Source organism: Pan troglodytes, chromosome 19, assembly GCF_028858775.2.
Source record: "Pan troglodytes isolate AG18354 chromosome 19, NHGRI_mPanTro3-v2.0_pri, whole genome shotgun sequence".
In the NCBI taxonomy this organism is placed as follows: domain Eukaryota; kingdom Metazoa; phylum Chordata; class Mammalia; order Primates; family Hominidae; genus Pan; species Pan troglodytes.
The window spans coordinates 12,800,566-12,817,493 of NC_072417.2; the positions used below are offsets into that span (position 1 = coordinate 12,800,566).

Here is a 16,928-nt window from a genome sequence, read left to right on the forward strand (position 1 = left end):
GCTTGAACCTGGGAGGCAGAGGTTGCAGCGAGCCGAGATTGCTCCACTGCACTCCAGCCTGGGCGACAGAGTGAGACTCCGTCAAAAAAAAAAAATTGTACAGGTCATATTTACTTAGCACAAAGTAATAAAACTAGAAGTGAATAGCCACAAATGAAGCAAAACATTCTAACCATTTGGAATTTTTTTAAAAACAACAATTTTAGGCCAGGCCCCGTGGCTCATGCGTGTAATCCCAGCACTTTGGGAGGCCAAGGTGGGCAGATCACTTGAGGTCAGGAGTTCGAGACCAGCCTGGCCAACATGGCGAAACCCCGTCTCTACTAAAAATACAAAAACTAGCCGGGCGTGGTGGTGGGTGCCTGTAATCCCAGCTACTTGGGAGACTGAGGCAGGAGAATCACTTGAACCAAGGAGGTAGAGGCTGCAGTGAGCCGAGATCACGCCACTGCACTCCAGCCTGGGTGACAGATAGAGACTCTGTCTCAAAAATAAAACAAAACAAAACACTTTCCACCCATGGACACCGCCAAGTCTAAGTCAGAGTCTCCTCAAGAGCTCGTACAGCTGAAGAAGCTCTTCATTGGAGGGCTGAGCTTTGAAACAACCGATGAGAGCCTGAGGAGCCATTCTGAGCAATGGGGAACACTCGCGGACTGTGTGGTAATGAGAGATCCAAACACCAAGCACTCCAGGGGCTTTGGATTTGCCACATATGCCACTGTGGAGGAGGTGGATGCAGCCACGAATGCAAGGCCACACAAGGTGGACGGAAGAGTTGTGGAACCAAAGAGAGCTGTCTCAAGAGAAGATTCTCAAAGACCAGATGCCCACTTAACTATGGAAAAGATATTTGTTGGTGGCATTAACGAAGACACTGAAGAATATCACCTAAGTGATTATTTTGAACAGTATGGAAAAATTGAAGTGATTGAAATCGTGACTGACCAAGGCAGTGGCAAGAAAAGGGGCTTTGCCTTTGTAACCTTTGATGATCATGACTCCGTGGATAAGACTGTCATTCAGAAATACCATACTGTGAATGGCCACAACTGTGAAATTAGGAAAGGCCTGTCAAAGCAAGAGATGGTGAGTGCTTCATCCAGCCAAAGAGGTCAAAGTACTTCTGGAAACTTTGTGGTGGTGGTAGTGGAGGTGGTTTCGGTGGGAATGACAACTTTGGTTGTGAAGGAAATTTCGGTGGTCATGGTGGCTTTGGTGGCAGCTGTGGTGGTGGTGGATATCGTGCAGTGGGGATGGCTATAATGGATTTGGTAATGATGGAAGCAATTTTGGAGGTGGAAGCTACAATGATTTTGGCAATTAAAACAATTAGTCTTCAATTTTTGGACCCATGAAGGGAGGAAACTTTGGAGGCAGAAGCTCTGGCCCCTATGGTGGTGCAGGCCAATACTTTACCAAACCACGAAATCAAGGTGGCTATGGCGGTTCCAGTAGCAGCAGTAGCTATGGCAGTGGCGGAAGATTTTAATTAGGCAACAAAGCTTAGCATGAGAGGAGAGCCAGCGAAGTGACAGGGAAGCTACAGGTTACAACAGATTTGTGAACTAAGCCAAGCACAGTGGTGGCAGGGCCTAGCTGCTACAAAGAAGATATGTTTTAGACAAATACTCATGTGTATGGGCAAAAAACTCGAAGACTGTATTTGTGACTAGTTGTATAACAGGTTATTTTAGTTTCTGTTCTGTGGAAAGTGTAAAGCATTCCAACAAAGGGTTTTAATGTATTTTTTTTTTTTTTGCACCCAAGCTGTTGATTGCTAAATGTAATAGTCTGATCGTGACACTGAATAAATGTCTTCTTAAAAAAAAACAACAACAAAAAAACCCACCAATTTTAAATAATTCATGGGTCAAAAAAGAAAACAAGACTAAAATCTTGGATTATTTAGAAATTATAATAATGAAAATATTGCATAATGGAATCCATGATATTAAAGCACTTCTCAGAGGAAATATCATATAAGTAACCTTATATGCTTTTTTTTAAAAGTGAAAATTAGTAAGCTAAGCATTCAACAAATATAGAAGACAAAGGAAAATGGCAGAGTAAACAAAATCAGAAATAAGGGAAAAAGAGCTGTACTTTAAATAGATTGAAAAGCTCATTCTTCAGAAATAAAGCAGACACTAATATATACACATTTCTGGCAAAAAATAATTTTTAAAAAAGGGGCATCCTCTTGGATGTTTCATAAACAATTCAAACTTAGCTAATCAAATCTGATTTTCCTGTCAAATACTTATTTCTTCTCCTGTTTTAAATCTCAACAAATCGTACCACCATTTAAGTCAAAACCCAGGAGTTACTCTTTTTAAAGAAAAATTTTTGGCTGGGCGCGGTGGCTCACACCTGTAATCCCAGTACTTTGGGAGGCCGAGGCGGGTGGATCACAAGGTCAAGAGATCAAGACTATCCTGGCCAATTAGCTGGGCATGGTGGCACGCTCCTGTAATCTCAGCTACTTGGGAGGCTGAGGTAGGAGAATCACTTGAACCCAAGAGGCAGAGGTTGCAGTGAGCCAAGATCGCACCACTGCACTCCAGCCTGGTGACAGAGTGAGACTCCATCTCAAAAAAATAAAAATATTGGCCGGGTGTGGTGGCTCATACCTGTAATCCCAGCACTTTGGGAGGCTGAGGCAGGTGGATCATCTGAGGTCAGGAGTTCGAGACCAGCCTGACCAACATGGTGAAACCCTGTCCCTACTAAATACAAAACATTAGCCAGGTGTGGTGCTACATGCCTGTAATCCCAGCTACTTGGGAGGCTGAGGCAGGAGAATCGCTTGAATCCGGGAGGCGGAGGTTGCAGTGAGCTGAGATTGCCCCATTGCACTCCAGCCTGGGCAACAAGAGCGAAACTCCATCTCAAAATAATAATAATAATAATAATTTGTAGAGGCAGGGTTTCCCTGTGTTGCCCAGGCTGGTCTCAAACTCCTTGCCTCTGGCAATCTTCCCACCTTGGCCTTCCAAAGTGTTGGGATTACAGGTGTGAGCCACCAGGCCTGGCCCAGGATTTATTCTTCACACTTCTCTCCCCCATTCAATCCACTATCAGGATATGTCTCTTCTGTTCCTATAATGAACATGTATGGAATCATCTCCCCAGCATTCTCCCCTTTATTTTCACTTGGAAAATGCCCCTTACTCCCACTCAAAAGTACTTTTTTCTTTTCTTTGTTTTCTTTCCTGTGTCACTCCTTTATTTTGCTATTTTCCCCTCAGGTGCAGAGAATTGAGCCAGTCATACTCGTTTATTCACACTGTCATTAACAAGCCCTTTCTCATTTTATCTTTTCTCTTCATTCCAGTTCCCACTAATGTTCCTTTCCTCCCTCCTTAGGTATTCACTCTAATGTGTTTGATATATGTCTTTGAATATACATGTATCTTTGAATAATATGTAATGTTTTATGTATGTATGTGTTTTAAATGTACCTAATTGATACTGTGTTACAGATCTCATTCTGTTTCTGTTTCATGTTTATGTAAATACTTCTGACTATTGCACACTGTTATCTTCAGTGACCTCATACCCTGGCCACTGGTCCTGGGCCAAGATGGGCCAGAGTCCTTACCCAGAATTTTTTTAACTGAAACTGAGAAAGAAAATTCCCCTCCAGTGTGGAAGCCATAAAATGTAAAACATACGACCTGTCAGCAGCCACGTGTCAGTTGGTTCCATATGGAACCAACTCGCCTGCAGTGAAAAAGAAGCCGACGTGCAGAAAGCAGCAGAGGTGAGAGACTAAGAGTCTGGGAAGCTGTCAAATCTCTGGTTCCAGTAGTTCCTGAAGCTCCATATTCCTCCCCTTACCATGGTTTGTTCATTTCTTCATGGATTCCATGAGCTAGTAAATCTCAACACCTCCACCTTGTGCCTACTAAGGTAGTACAAATTGAGGTTCTATCACTTGCAACTAAGAGGACTAACTGTTTACAACCTCCAAAATATATCTTATTTTTGATAGTGGGTTTTTTGTATTCTGGGTTTTGTTGTTGAGAGACAGGGTCTACATGTAGGAATGGAATCGGTAGATCATAGGATGATTCTATGTTCAATTTTTTGAGGAAGCACCATACTGTTTACTGTAGAATTACGACTACAGGCGCCTGCCACCTGCACGGCTAATTTTTGTATTTTTGGTAGAGATAGGGTTTCAACGTGTTGCCCAGGCTGGTCTTAAATTCCTGAGCTCAAGCAGTCCGCCCACCTAAAGTGCTGGGATTACAGGTATGAGCCACTGCATCCTGCCAAGGGGGCATAATTGACACTTATTCATAAAAATATTGAGTCTTCAGGCCTGGCATGGTTTTTTGGGATTTTTTGTTGTTGTTGTTTTGAGACAGAGTCTCACTCTGTCGCCAAGGCTGGAGTGCAGTGGAACATTCTCGGCTTACTGCAACCTTTGCCTTCCAGGTTCAAGCGATTTTTCTGCCTCAGCCTCCCTACTAGCTGGGACTACAGGCAAATGCCACTACTCCTGGCTAATTTTTTTGTTTGTTTGTTTGAGACAGAGTCTTGCTCTGTCGCCCAGGCTGGAGTGCAGTGGCATGATCTTGGCTCACTGCAAACTCCGCCTCCCGGGTTCATGCCATTCTCCTGCCTCAGCCTCCCGAGTAGCTGGGACTACAGGCGCCCGCCACCATGCCCGGCTAATTTTTTGTATTTTTAGTAGAGACAGGGTTTCACCATGTTAGCCAGGATGGTCTCGATCTCCTGACCTTGTGATCTTCCCACCTCAGCCTCCCAAAGTGCTGGGATTACAGGCGTGACCCACCACGCCCGGCCAATTTTTGTTGGACGGGATTTTACCATGTTAGTCAGTCTGGTCTCAAACTCCTGAACTCCTGATCTCAAGTGATCCACTTGCTTTGGCCTCCAAAAGTGCTGGGATTACAGGCAAGAGCCACCACGCCCAGCCAACTATTTTTTGTTCTCTTGTTTTTTTGTTTTTAAGAGACAGGGTCTTGCTCTTGCAGTGGTACAATAACTCACTGCAGCCTTGAACTCCTGGGTTTAAGCAATCCTCCTGCGACTGTGCCCAGCCGAGGGGGCATAATTGACATTAAAAAATATTGAGTCTTCGGGCCTGTCATGGTGGCTCACGCCTGTAATCCCAGCACTTTGGGAGGCCAAGGTGGGTGGATCACTTGAGCTCAGAAGGTCAAGACCAGCCTGGGCAACATGGCAAAACCTTGTCTCTACAAAAAATACAGACATTTTTTGTATTTGTGGTGGCACAGTGCACCTGTGGTCCCAGCTACTCAGGAGGCTGAGGTGAGAGGATTGCCTGAGCCTGGGAGGCAGAGGTTGCAGTGAGCTGAGATCATGCCAATGCACTCCAGCCTGGACGACAAGAGACCCCGTCTCAGTAAATAAATAATGCCTCCAATTCATTTATACATCTTTACAATGGAATTTCTGGCAACTTTGATAAAGTAATTCTAGTTCACCTGAAAGAATTGATATGTGAGAAAAGCCAATGAATTTTAGAGCAATCAAGGGAGAATTTATTAATACAGTATATAATAGGAAAAGACATTGGCAGTCTGGTCAATGGAACAAAATACAATAGCCCCAACCATTCATAGAAATTTAATTTTTGATAAATAGAGCATTTCAGAGGAAAAGGATTCTGTCAGTAAATGGTGTGTTAAGAAGGCTGGGTGTGGTGCCTCATGCCTGTAATCCCAAAACTTTGGAAGGCCAAGGCGGAAGGATCACTTGAGCTCAGGGGTTTGAGACCAGCCTGGGCAACACAGCAAGACTTCCTCTCTACTAAAATAAAAATTTTAAAAATTAGCTGGGTATGGTGGTGCACAGTCATAGTCCCAGGTACTTGGGAGGCTGAGGCAGGAAGATCACTTGAGCTCAAGAGTTTGAAGCTGCAGGGAGCCATAATTGAGCCACTGTACACCAGCCTGGACAACAGAGTGAGACCTTATCTAAAAAAAAAAAAAAAAAAAGACTGAGAAAAGAAGAAGTGGCCAAGATACACAAAAAAAGTTCAATCACTAGTAATTAATGTAAATTAAAACTACTAGACATTGCCGGGCACAGTGGCTCACACCTGTAATCTCAGCACTTTGGGAGTCTGAGGCGGGTGGATCACGAAGTCAGGAGATCGAGACCATCCTGGCTAACACAGTGAAACCCTGTCTCTACTAAAAATACAAAAAATTAGCCTGGCGTGGTGGCACACACCGGTAGTCCCAGCTACTCGGGAGGCTGAGGCAGGAGAATCACTTGAACCTGGGAGGTGGAGGTTGCAGTGAGCCAAGATCCCACCACTGCACTCCAGCCTGGGCAACAGAGCAAGACTCCGTCTCAAAGAAACAACAAATACTAGACATAACTACGTTGACATAAAAATGATATAGGACGGATGAAGGAAAAGAGGCATCATTCCATCAAAACTGTTGTTGGGAGTACAAATTGATGTAATATAGGACCCTTCTGGAGATCAGTTTGGCAGTGGGTATCAGATTTCTTAGAAATATGTATGCCTTTTGATACAAAATACCATTTGGTGAAATCTACCCTAAGGACTGACGGAGGTACACAAAAATCTTGCAACAAGGCTATTCATTACATCATTCTTACAGCCAACAACAACAAAAGGAAATCCAAATGTTCATTTGAGCTATGTAAACTTAAAATTATTATTTTTTCTTTTTCAAGAGATAGGGTCCTGCTTACGTTGTCCAGGCCACAGTACAGTGGCTATTCATAGACGTGATAATAACACACTCCTGGGCTCGAGCAAGCCTCCCGCCTTAGCCTCCCAAGTAGCCGGGACTACCAGTGTGTGTCACTGCCCCCAGCTAAATTATTGTATTTTTGTAAAAGAAGTACTATTAAGTCATTTTAAAAGTTGGATAAAGCCGGGCGCAGTGGCTCACGCCTGTAATCCCAGCACTTTGGGAGGCTGAGCCGGGTGGATTGCCTGAAGTCAGGAGTTCAAGACTAGCCTGGCCAACATGGTGAAACCCTGTCTCCACTAAAAAAAAAATTATCTGGGTGTAGTGGCAGGCGCCTGTAATCCCAGCTACTAGGGAGGCTAAGGCAGGAGAATCGCTTGAACCTGGGAGGCAGAGGTTGCAGTGAGCTGAGATGGCGCTACTGCACTCCAGCCTGGCGGCAGAGCAAGACTCTCTCAAAAAAAAAAAAAAAAAAAAAAAAAGTTGGATAAATGGGCCGGGCGTGGTGGCTCACGCCTGTAATACCAGCACTTTGGGAGACCAAGGCAGGTGGATCACCTGAGATCAGGAGTTCAAGACCAGCCTGGCCAACATGGTGAAACCCCACCTCTACTAAAAGTATAAAAATAAGCTGGGTGTGGTGGTGGGTGCCTGTAATCCCAGCAACTCAGGAGGTTGAGGCAGGAGAATTGCTTGAACCCAGGAGGCAGAGGTTGCAGTGAGCCACAGTCATGCCACTGCACTTCAGTCTGGGTGACAGAGTGAAACTCCATCTCAAAAAAACAAAAAAAAAAATGTGGATAAATGTACTCACCTATGAGATTCATTGATATTCAAAATATTGTCTGACAAAAAAAGAAGTTACCAAACCTACCAAAGAGTTTTGTCTGCATATGTAGTTGGGCCTGGAAAGGTAAACCACTGGATAGCAACTGTCTTTAGGTAGGAAGGTTTCGTGGCTATTTTCATGTTCTTTTTGTATCTCTGTATTTTCAGATTAACTCAGTTTTCTAATGAAGATAGATTCTTTTGTAATAAGGAAAAATAGAGAAACTTCATATTTAACTGCTACAATAGACACAGTGGAAAGTGGAAGCTTAATGTAGTTATTGAAAATTATGAAAATTGTAGAGAAACTGAGTCAAATGTAGGAGCAAACAAAATGTTTGCTTTAACTGTTACATAATGTATACTGAGAATGCAGAAGGAGCCGGGCGCGGTGACTCACGCCTATAATCCCAGCACTTTGGGAGTCTGAGGCAGGCGGATCACCTGAGGTCGGGAGTTTGAGACCAGCCTGCACAACATGGAGAAACCCCATCTCTATTAAAAATACAAAATTGGCCGGGTTTGGTGGCTCATGCCTGTAATCCCAGCACTTTGGGAGGCTGAGGCAGGCGGATCACGAGGTCAGGAGATTGAGACTATCCTGGCTAACACGGTGAAACCCCGTCTTTACTAAAAATACAAAAAATTAGCCAGGCATGGTGGCAGGTGCCTGTAGTCCCAGCTACCAGGGAGGCTGAGGCAGGAGAATGGCGTGAACCCGGGAGGCGGAGCTTGCAGTGAGCCGAGATCGCGCCACTGCACTCCAGCCTGGGTGACAGAGCGAGACTCTGTCTCAAAAAAAAAAAAAAAAAAAAAAAAAAAAAAAAAAGCTGGGCATGGTGGTGCATGCCTGTAATCTCAGCTACTCGGGAGGCTGAAGCAGGAGAATCGCTTGAATCTGGGATGTGGAGGTTGTGGTGAGCCAGGACTGCACCAGTGCACTCCAGCCGGGACAACAAGAGTGAAACACCATCTCAAAAAACAAAAAAAAAGAAAATGCAGAGAGAAATAAAGAAAATGAACAGTTATTTAAATGGAAAAGTCTAGCTATTTTTTTCTTTATCAAATAATTTGTTAAATTTTTATTAAAAATTAAAAATTTAAATTTATAAATTAAAAATAATATAAAAATTGAATCCAATTCATTCAAGTAGCTTCACAACGATGATTAAAAGAAAGGTGGAGCTGGGCACAGTGGCTTACACCTGTAATCCCAGCACTTTGGGAGGCCGAGGCAGGCGGATCACGAGGTCAGAAGTTCAAGACCAGCCTGGCCAACATGGTGAAACCCCGTGTCTACTAAAAATATAAAAATTAGCTGGGCACGATGGCACATTCCTGTAATCCAGCTACTCAGGAGGCTGAGGCAGGAGAATTGCTTGACCCGGGAGGCGGAGGTTGCAGTGAGCCGAGATTGTGCCACTGCACTCCAGCCTGGGCTACAGAGCGAGACTCCATCTCAAAAAAAAAAAAAAGGAAGATGGAGACCAGTGGCAGTGCCAACAGTGCCAAGAGATGGGTGGTGTGGGTGGGGAGTGGGCTTTAGCCTTCTGTAATCACCATCAGTTACTTCCCTCAAAGCTTCACCAGAAAAACTTCGTTCAGCTTTTAAGTCAACTCTCTTTTAGGGAAATTCTGACACTCCAATAATGGAGAATTTCCACGACACCACAGGCCCCAGGTCTATTCTGTTACGTATTTTCAAAATCTCTTCAATAAACATACTGTCTCAGACTTTGCTTTGACCCCTTTCTTATTCCTGGGTTTCAGAACCATGTGTGCTCAGTATTGCATCTCCTTTGCTGATGTTGAAAAAGCTCATATCAACATTCGAGATTCTATCCACCTCACACCAGTGCTAACAAGCTCCATTTTGAATCAACTAACAGGGCGCAATCTTTTCTTCAAATGTGAACTCTTCCAGAAAACAGGATCTTTTAAGGTAACAGTCCTTTTTCTCAGTGTATCATGTGTTTTCACACCCTTTCACATATCAGTTTGATTCTCTTGACCACCCAATGAGATAGGCAGAAGTAAATAATGCCTTTATACAGTTGGAAAAAAGGTTACAGAAATTTTCCTTTCAAGTCCTTGTTTTACCTAGCATAATAGTGTTGACATGCTATACAGGGTTTGCAGCCTAGGAGTAATAGGCTGTAACAGCTGGATTTGTATAAGTACACTCTATGATGCATGCAAGATGATGAAATTGCCAAATCATGCATTTCTTGAAACATATCCCCATCCTTAAGCAAAGCATGACTTTATTATATATACCATCACTTACTGTCCAAACTAAGACATAATTTATTATCCAAACTAGGACACGTTTGGGACTGAAAGAAGCAACCTGAAATATCTAAACAGACACCTGAACTGTTGCAGGCAAATTGGAAAGTGTTATCACTCTGTATATGACCCAAGTTTAAGCATTCACTGTATCAACTTGCTACACATGGATACATTATCAATATAAAAGATCTAAGCCTGGGCCACACGGCAAAACTCTGTCTACAAAAAATACAAATATATGACAGGCGCAGTGGTTCACACTTGTAATCCCAGCACTTTGGGAGGCTGAGGCAGGTGGATCACCTGAGGTCAGGAGTTTGACACCAGCCTGACCAACATGATGAAACGCTTTTTTTGTTTTGTTTTGTTTTGAGACAGAGTCTCACTCTGTCCCCCAGGCTAGAGTGCAGTGGCACAATCTCGTCTCACTGTAAGCTCCACCTCCCAGGTTCACGCCATTCTCCTGCCTCAGCCACCCGATTAGCTGGGACTACAGGTGCCTGCCACCACGCCCAGCTAATTTTTTTTTTTTTTTTGAATTTTTAGTAGAGACAGGGTTTCACCGTGTTAGCCAGGATGGTCTTGATCTGACCTTGTGATCCGCCCGCCTAAGCCTCCCAAAGTGCTGGGATTACTGGCATGAGCCACCACACCCAGCCTTGGTGAAACACTTTCTACTAAAAATACAAAATGAGCTGGACTTGGTGCCAGGCACCTGTAATCCCAGCTGCTTGGGAGGCTGAGGCAGGAGAATTGCTTGAACCCAGAAGGCAGAGGTTGCAGTGAGTTGAGATCACGCCATTGCACTCCACCATGGGTGATAGAGGAAGACTCCATCTCGAAAAAAAAAAAAAAAAAAAAAAAAGGCCGGGTGCGGTGGCTTACGCCTGTAATCCCAGCACTTTGGGAGGCTGAGGCAGGCAGATAACGAGGTCAAAATATCGAGACCATCCTGGCTAACACGGGGAAACCCCATCTCTACTAAAAATACAAAAAAAAGTAGCCGGGCGTGGTGGCGGGCACCTGTAGTACCAGCTACTCGAGAAGCTGAGGCAGGAGAATGACGTGAATGCCAGAGGTGGAGCTTGCAGTGAGCCGAGATCGCGCCACTGCACTGCAGCCCGGCTACAACAGAGCGAGACTAGGTCTAAAAAAAAAAAAAAAAAAAAAATTAGCCAGGCATGGTGGTAGGTACCTATAATCCCACCTACTTGGGAGGCTGAGGCAGGAAAATCACTTGAACCCGGCCCTGGGGGTAGATGCAGTGTGGGGAGGCGGACGTTGCAGTAAGCCGAGATCATGGCACTGCACTCCAGCCGGGATAACGGAGACTCCATCTCAAAAAAATAAAAAATAAAGATGCACATGAGATATTTAGGAGGTAAATCGATAAGATTTAGTGACAGATTGGATGTGCATGTTAAGGATAGAAAATCTAGAAAAGCTCCTTGCTTTCCAAAACAATGTTTTAATCAAATACGTGAATTCACCATCCCTCTTTTTCAGATTCGTGGTGCTCTCAATGCCGTCAGAAGCTTGGTTCCTGATGCTTTAGAAAGGAAGCCGAAAGCTGTTGTTACTCACAGCAGTGGAAACCATGGCCAGGCTCTCACCTATGCTGCCAAATTGGAAGGTACTTGATTTCTCAAGGTACTGGGTAGATCTTCAGAAAGGAGTGGAAAAGTGCCCTTAATTTCAGTGAGAGTGATGATAGCTGTGGGAAGTAACTTTCCAAAGAAATCTCTACCTGATTGCAAGCAATATGAACATAAGTTTTTTTTTTTTGAAGACAGAATCTTGCTGTCACCCAGGCTGGAGAGTGGTGACGCGATCTCGGCTCACTGTAACCTCCACCTGCCAGGTTCAAGCGATTCTCCTGCCTCAGCCTCCTGAGTAGCTGGGACTACAGGTGTGCACCACCACGCCTGGCTAATTTTTTCTATTTTACAAATACAAAATACTAATTTCACCATGTTGCCCAGGCTGGTCTCGAACTCCTGGGCTCAAGCAATCCACCCGCCTTGGCCTCCCAAAGTCCTAGGATTACAGGCGTGAGCCACCACACCTGGCTGAACATGTTTCTTTTTTTTTTTTTTGAGACGGAGTCTTGCTCTGTCGCCCAGGCTGGAGTGCAGTTGCAGGATCTCGACTCACTGCAAGCTCCACCTCCCGGGTTCACACCATTGTCCTGCCTCAGCCTGGGACTACAGGAGCCTGCCACCATGCCTGGCTATTTTTTTTGTGTGTGTATTTTTAGTAAAGACAGGGTTTCACCGTGTTAGCCAGGATGGTCTCAATTTCCTGACCTTGTGATCCGCCTGCCTCAGCCTCCCAAAGTGCTGGGATTACAGGCGTGACCCACCGTGCCTGGCCACATAAGTTTCTATTCTAAATTCTCCTGACTTGTAGTAACCAAACATGTTTTCCTCTCCCAGGAATTCCTGCTTATATTGTGGTGCCCCAGACAGCTCCAGACTGTAAAAAACTTGCAATACAAGCCTACGGAGCGTCAATTGTATACTGTGAACCTAGTGATGAGGTAAGGAGAGCAGTGTTTGGTACCACCTTAACAGCTTTCATTTGACCAATGGCTCTTTCTACCTTACCGGCTGCTCCTTCTCAGCCTCCTTTGTGTTTTCCTCTTTATTTCTGTTAGCATGCTCAACCTTTTCTCTATCTACACTCACAAGATCTCATTAGTCTCATTTCTTAAATTATTACTTACGGTCTAACAACACCAACTCCAACTTCTCTCCCCTTAACAGCCAACTTTTATATCCAACAGCTACCTAACTTTCCCACTTGATGTCTTAAAAGGCATCTCAAACTACAGCTAAAACCAAACTCCTGATCTTACTTCCCTATATTGCTTCCCTTCCAGTCTTCCTCATCTTAGTAAATGGCAATTTTTATTCTTCTAGTTACTCAAAAAAAAGTTGGAGTCATCTTTTTTTGAAAATTTTTTGTTGTTGTTGTTAGAGATGGGCTCTTTCTATGTTGTGGGATCCTTCTGCCTCAGCCTGTTGAGTAGCTAGGACTACAGGTGCATGCCACCACACCTAATTTCTTTATTTTTTGTAGACAGGGTCTCACTGTTGCCCAGGCTGGTCTCAAACTCCTGGGCTCAAGCAATCCTCCCACCTTGGCCTCCCAAAATGCTGGGATCACAGGCATGACCCACTGCACACAGCCAGGAATCCTCTCTGATAACCCTCTCATACCCCACATCCAAATCTCAGTCTGCTTTCAACATAGTTCCATAACCCAACTGCTTCTGTGTCTACTGTTACCACTCTGATTCAAACCAACATCAATTCTCACCTATATTCAATGCAGTAACCAAACTGGTCTCTCTACATCCACCCTTGCCACACTACAGGCTTTTTTGAGCAACCAGAGCTCTCCATTTAATAAAGTCAGAACTTGTCTCTTTTCTTTTTTTTTTTTTTTTTTTTTTTGAGGCGGAGTGTTGCTCTGTCGCCCAGGCCGGAGTGCAGTGGTGCGATCTCGGCTCACTGCAAGCCCCGCCTCCTGGGTTCCAGCGATTCTCCTGCCTCAGTCTCCCGAGTAGCTGGGACTACAGGCGCCTGCCACCACACCCAGCTAATTTTTTCTGTTTTTAGTAGAGACGGGGTTTCACTATGTTAGCCAGGATGGTCTCGATCTCCTGACCTCGTGATCCACCCGCCTCGGCCTCCCAAAGTGCTGGGATTACAGGCGTGAGCCACCACGCCCGTCCAGAACTTGTCTCTTTTCAAGTCTAAATCCTCTGTTGGTTTCCCATCTCATACACGGTGGAAACGAGAGTTCTTGCAATCATCTAATCCCTGGATAAACTCAAACATTCCTATCTTTCTGACCTCATCTCTCATCTTTTTTTTTTTTTTTTTTGAGACAGAATCTCCCCGTCACCCAGGCTGGAGTGCAGCGGCACAATCTCGGCTCACTGCAACCTCCGCCTCCTGGGTTCAAGCGATTCTTCTGCCTCAGCCTCCCGAGTAGCTGGGACTACAAGCGCGTGCCACCATGCCCGGCTAATTTTTGATTCTTTAGTACAGACAGGGTTTCACCATATTGGCCAGGCTGGTCTCAAACTCCTGACCTCGTGATCTGCCCGCCTTGGCCTCCCAAAGTGCTGGGATTACAAGTGTGAGCCACCATGCCTGGTCCCTCATCTTCTTTTTATTTATTTTGAGACAGGGTCTCACTCTGTCCAACCCAGGCTGGAGTGCGGTAGTTTGTCCTCAGCTCCCTGCAGCCTCCGCTTCCTGGGTTCAAGAGATTCTCATGCCTCAGCCACCAGAGTAGCTGGGATTACAGGCGCGTGCCACCACATCTGGCTAATTTTTGTACTTTTAGTAGAGACGGGGTTTTGCCGTGTTGGCAAGGCTGGTCTTGAACTCCTGACCTGAAGTGATCTGCCCACCTTGGCCTCCCAGAGTGCTGGGATTGTAGGTGTCAGCCACTGCACCCAGCCTTGACCTCATCTTCTATTATTTCTCTTGCCCACTCTGTGCCAGCCATACTAACCTTTTTAACCTTTTTAGCTGTTCCTCAGAAAGGCCAAGCACTCCTACTTTGTAGTCTTTGCACTGTTACCCCCTCTCTGGAATATTCTAGACATCCACAGCACTTGTTCAGATCTTTTAAAATGTCAATTTACTAGAGGCTCTTCTTGGCTACCCTATATGAAATAAATTCCTTCATTTTACTCCATTGCACTTAGACATACCATATATTTACTTCACCCATCTCTACCATATAATATAACGCGCTTGAGGGCAGAGATATTTTATTAACATATATATCTCTAGTACCTGAACAAAGTGTGAAAAAAGTAGATGGTCAATAAAATGCTGAATGACCAAATGGAACTTGTTGGGGACTCTATTAAATACAAATCAATTAAGCTAAATTAATGTACTTTCAGTCCAGAGAAAATGTTGCAAAAAGAGTTACAGAAGAAACAGAAGGCATCATGGTACATCCCAACCAGGAGCCTGCAGTGATAGCTGGACAAGGGACAATTGCCCTGGAAGTGCTGAACCAGGTAAAATAGCTGAGTTCTCCCTGTTTAGCTACTGGTAAAGCTGTTGGGCTATATTCAATTATTTTATATGTATACATTAAATATAAAACGGCTTACAGTTTATATTCTTTTCACTAAAGGTTCCTTTGGTGGATGCACTGGTGGTACCTGTAGGTGGAGGAGGAATGCTTGCTGGAATAGCAATTACAATTAAGGTGAGCAGCTTCTGGAGGATTCCCTGCTTCAAGCAGAGGATTTACTTTACATCCTAAATGTTCTGTATACACATGCTCAACATTCTGCACACATTACCGTTCCTTCCCCTTATTCCTTTGGGACTTGAGATGAAGGCCCGTCTCTGCCTCACTACTCTATTTACTATTATTATTATTTTTTGAGACAGATTCTCGCTGTTGCCCAGGCTGGAGTGCAGTGGCACGATCCTGGCCCACTGCAGCCTCCACCTCCCAGGTTCAAGCGATTCTCCTGTCTCAGCCTCCTGAGTAGCTGGGATTACAGGCATGAGCCACCACACCCCGCTAATTTTTTTGTATTTTTTTTTTAGTAGAGACAGGGTTTCACCATGTTGGTCAGGCTGGTCTTGAACTCCTGACCTTGCTATCCACCCGCCTTGGCCTCCCAAAGTGCTGGGATTACAGGCGTGAGCCACTGCGCCCGGCCTATTTATTATTTCTAATATTTTTATTTTTTTTAAGAGATGGGGTCTTGCTGTGTTGGCCAGGTTGGTCTGGAACTCCTGGGCTCAAGCAGTCCTTACTTTGGCCTCCCAAAGTGCTAGGATTACAGGTGTGAGCCACCGCACCCAGCCAACTCTCTTCTTAATCCATGACAATTTTACAGCACAAAAGCAGTTACAAGTGACACCATCATAGTCTTTTCCCTGAATTCCATGTCATCAAGCTACTATCCATACCAAGGGCCTACCCTTTTCTCAAATTACCAGGACAATCAGATGTGATCCAGGCAATGGAAGGCTAGTATCAGACATATAATTTATAAAGTGCTTGAAGATATTTTCATTACATCCACAAAAGGGAAGGCTCTTACTTGGGCAGAAATGTATTACTTATTGTGCCTATCTTTTTTTTTTTTTTGAGACGGAGTCTCACTCTGTCACCCAGGCTGGAGTGCAGTGGCACGATCTTGGCTCACTGCAAGCTCCACCTCCCAGGTTCACGCCATTCTCCTGCCTCTGCCTCCCGAGTAGCTGGGACTACAGGTGCCCGCCACCATGCCTGGCTAGTTTTTTTTTTTTTTTTTTTTTTGTATTTTTAGTAGAGATGGGGTTTCACCGTGTTAGCCAGGATGGTCTTGATCTCCCTACCTCGTGACCCGCCCACCTCGGCCTCCCAAAGTGCTGGGATTATAGGCGTGAGCCACTGCGCCCCGCCCCCTTTTGGTGTGATCTCGGCTCACTGCAACCTACCCCTCCCAAGTTCAAGTGATTCTCCTACCTCAGCCTCTTGAGTAGCTGGGATTACAGGGGCCTGCACCACGCCTGGCTGATTTTCCTATTTTTAGTTGAGACTGCATTTCACCAGGTTGGCCAGGCTGGTCTTGAACTCCTGACCTCAGCTGATCCACCCGCCTCGGGCTCCCAAAGTGTTGGGATTACAGGTGTGAAACACCACACCAGGCCCATATTTTCTTTTAGACATGCAGGCAATGTTGTGGTTTGTTGTTAAGATGTCTTAATATTCCTCTTCCCAGGCTCTGAAACCTAGTGTGAAGGTATATGCTGCTGAACCCTCAAATGCAGATGACTGCTACCAGTCCAAGCTGAAGGGGAGACTGATGCCCAATCTTTATCCTCCAGAAACCATAGCAGATGGTGTCAAATCCAGCATTGGCTTGAACACCTGGCCTATTATCAGGGACCTTGTGGATGATATCTTCACTGTCACAGAGGATGAAATTAAGGTGAGGCTCCAACAGGAAAAGAAATAAAGCATGGTGTAACTTCTTAGGCAGAAGAAACTTCCGTTAGGAGTAGCAAGTGACCCACGGGAACCTGACTAGGTAACTTC

At 44.9% G+C, this 16,928-nt stretch overlaps 1 protein-coding gene across 6 annotated transcripts in view; it reads left to right on the plus strand.

Annotated features, from left to right (window-relative positions):
- The window catches only part of SRR (serine racemase), a 30,748-nt gene that overhangs the window by 2,854 nt on the left and 10,966 nt on the right, over positions 1 to 16,928 (plus strand). For 2 of the 6 annotated variants that reach the window (XM_063798180.1, XM_016931178.4), the window contains exons 2-7: positions 207 to 1,089; positions 11,358 to 11,484; positions 12,287 to 12,390; positions 14,782 to 14,901; positions 15,021 to 15,095; positions 16,612 to 16,821. In XM_063798180.1, coding sequence (XP_063654250.1) covers positions 520 to 1,089; positions 11,358 to 11,484; positions 12,287 to 12,390; positions 14,782 to 14,901; positions 15,021 to 15,095; positions 16,612 to 16,821 — 1,206 coding nt within the window. In that variant the 5' untranslated portion in view covers positions 207 to 519. Of the gene's footprint in view, positions 1 to 206; positions 1,090 to 3,551; positions 3,767 to 9,329; positions 9,502 to 11,357; positions 11,485 to 12,286; positions 12,391 to 14,781; positions 14,902 to 15,020; positions 15,096 to 16,611; positions 16,822 to 16,928 lie in introns of those variants that run through there. The other 4 variants (XM_009431566.4, XM_054669919.2, XM_001156186.7 and 1 more) reach the window with 4 other exon arrangements.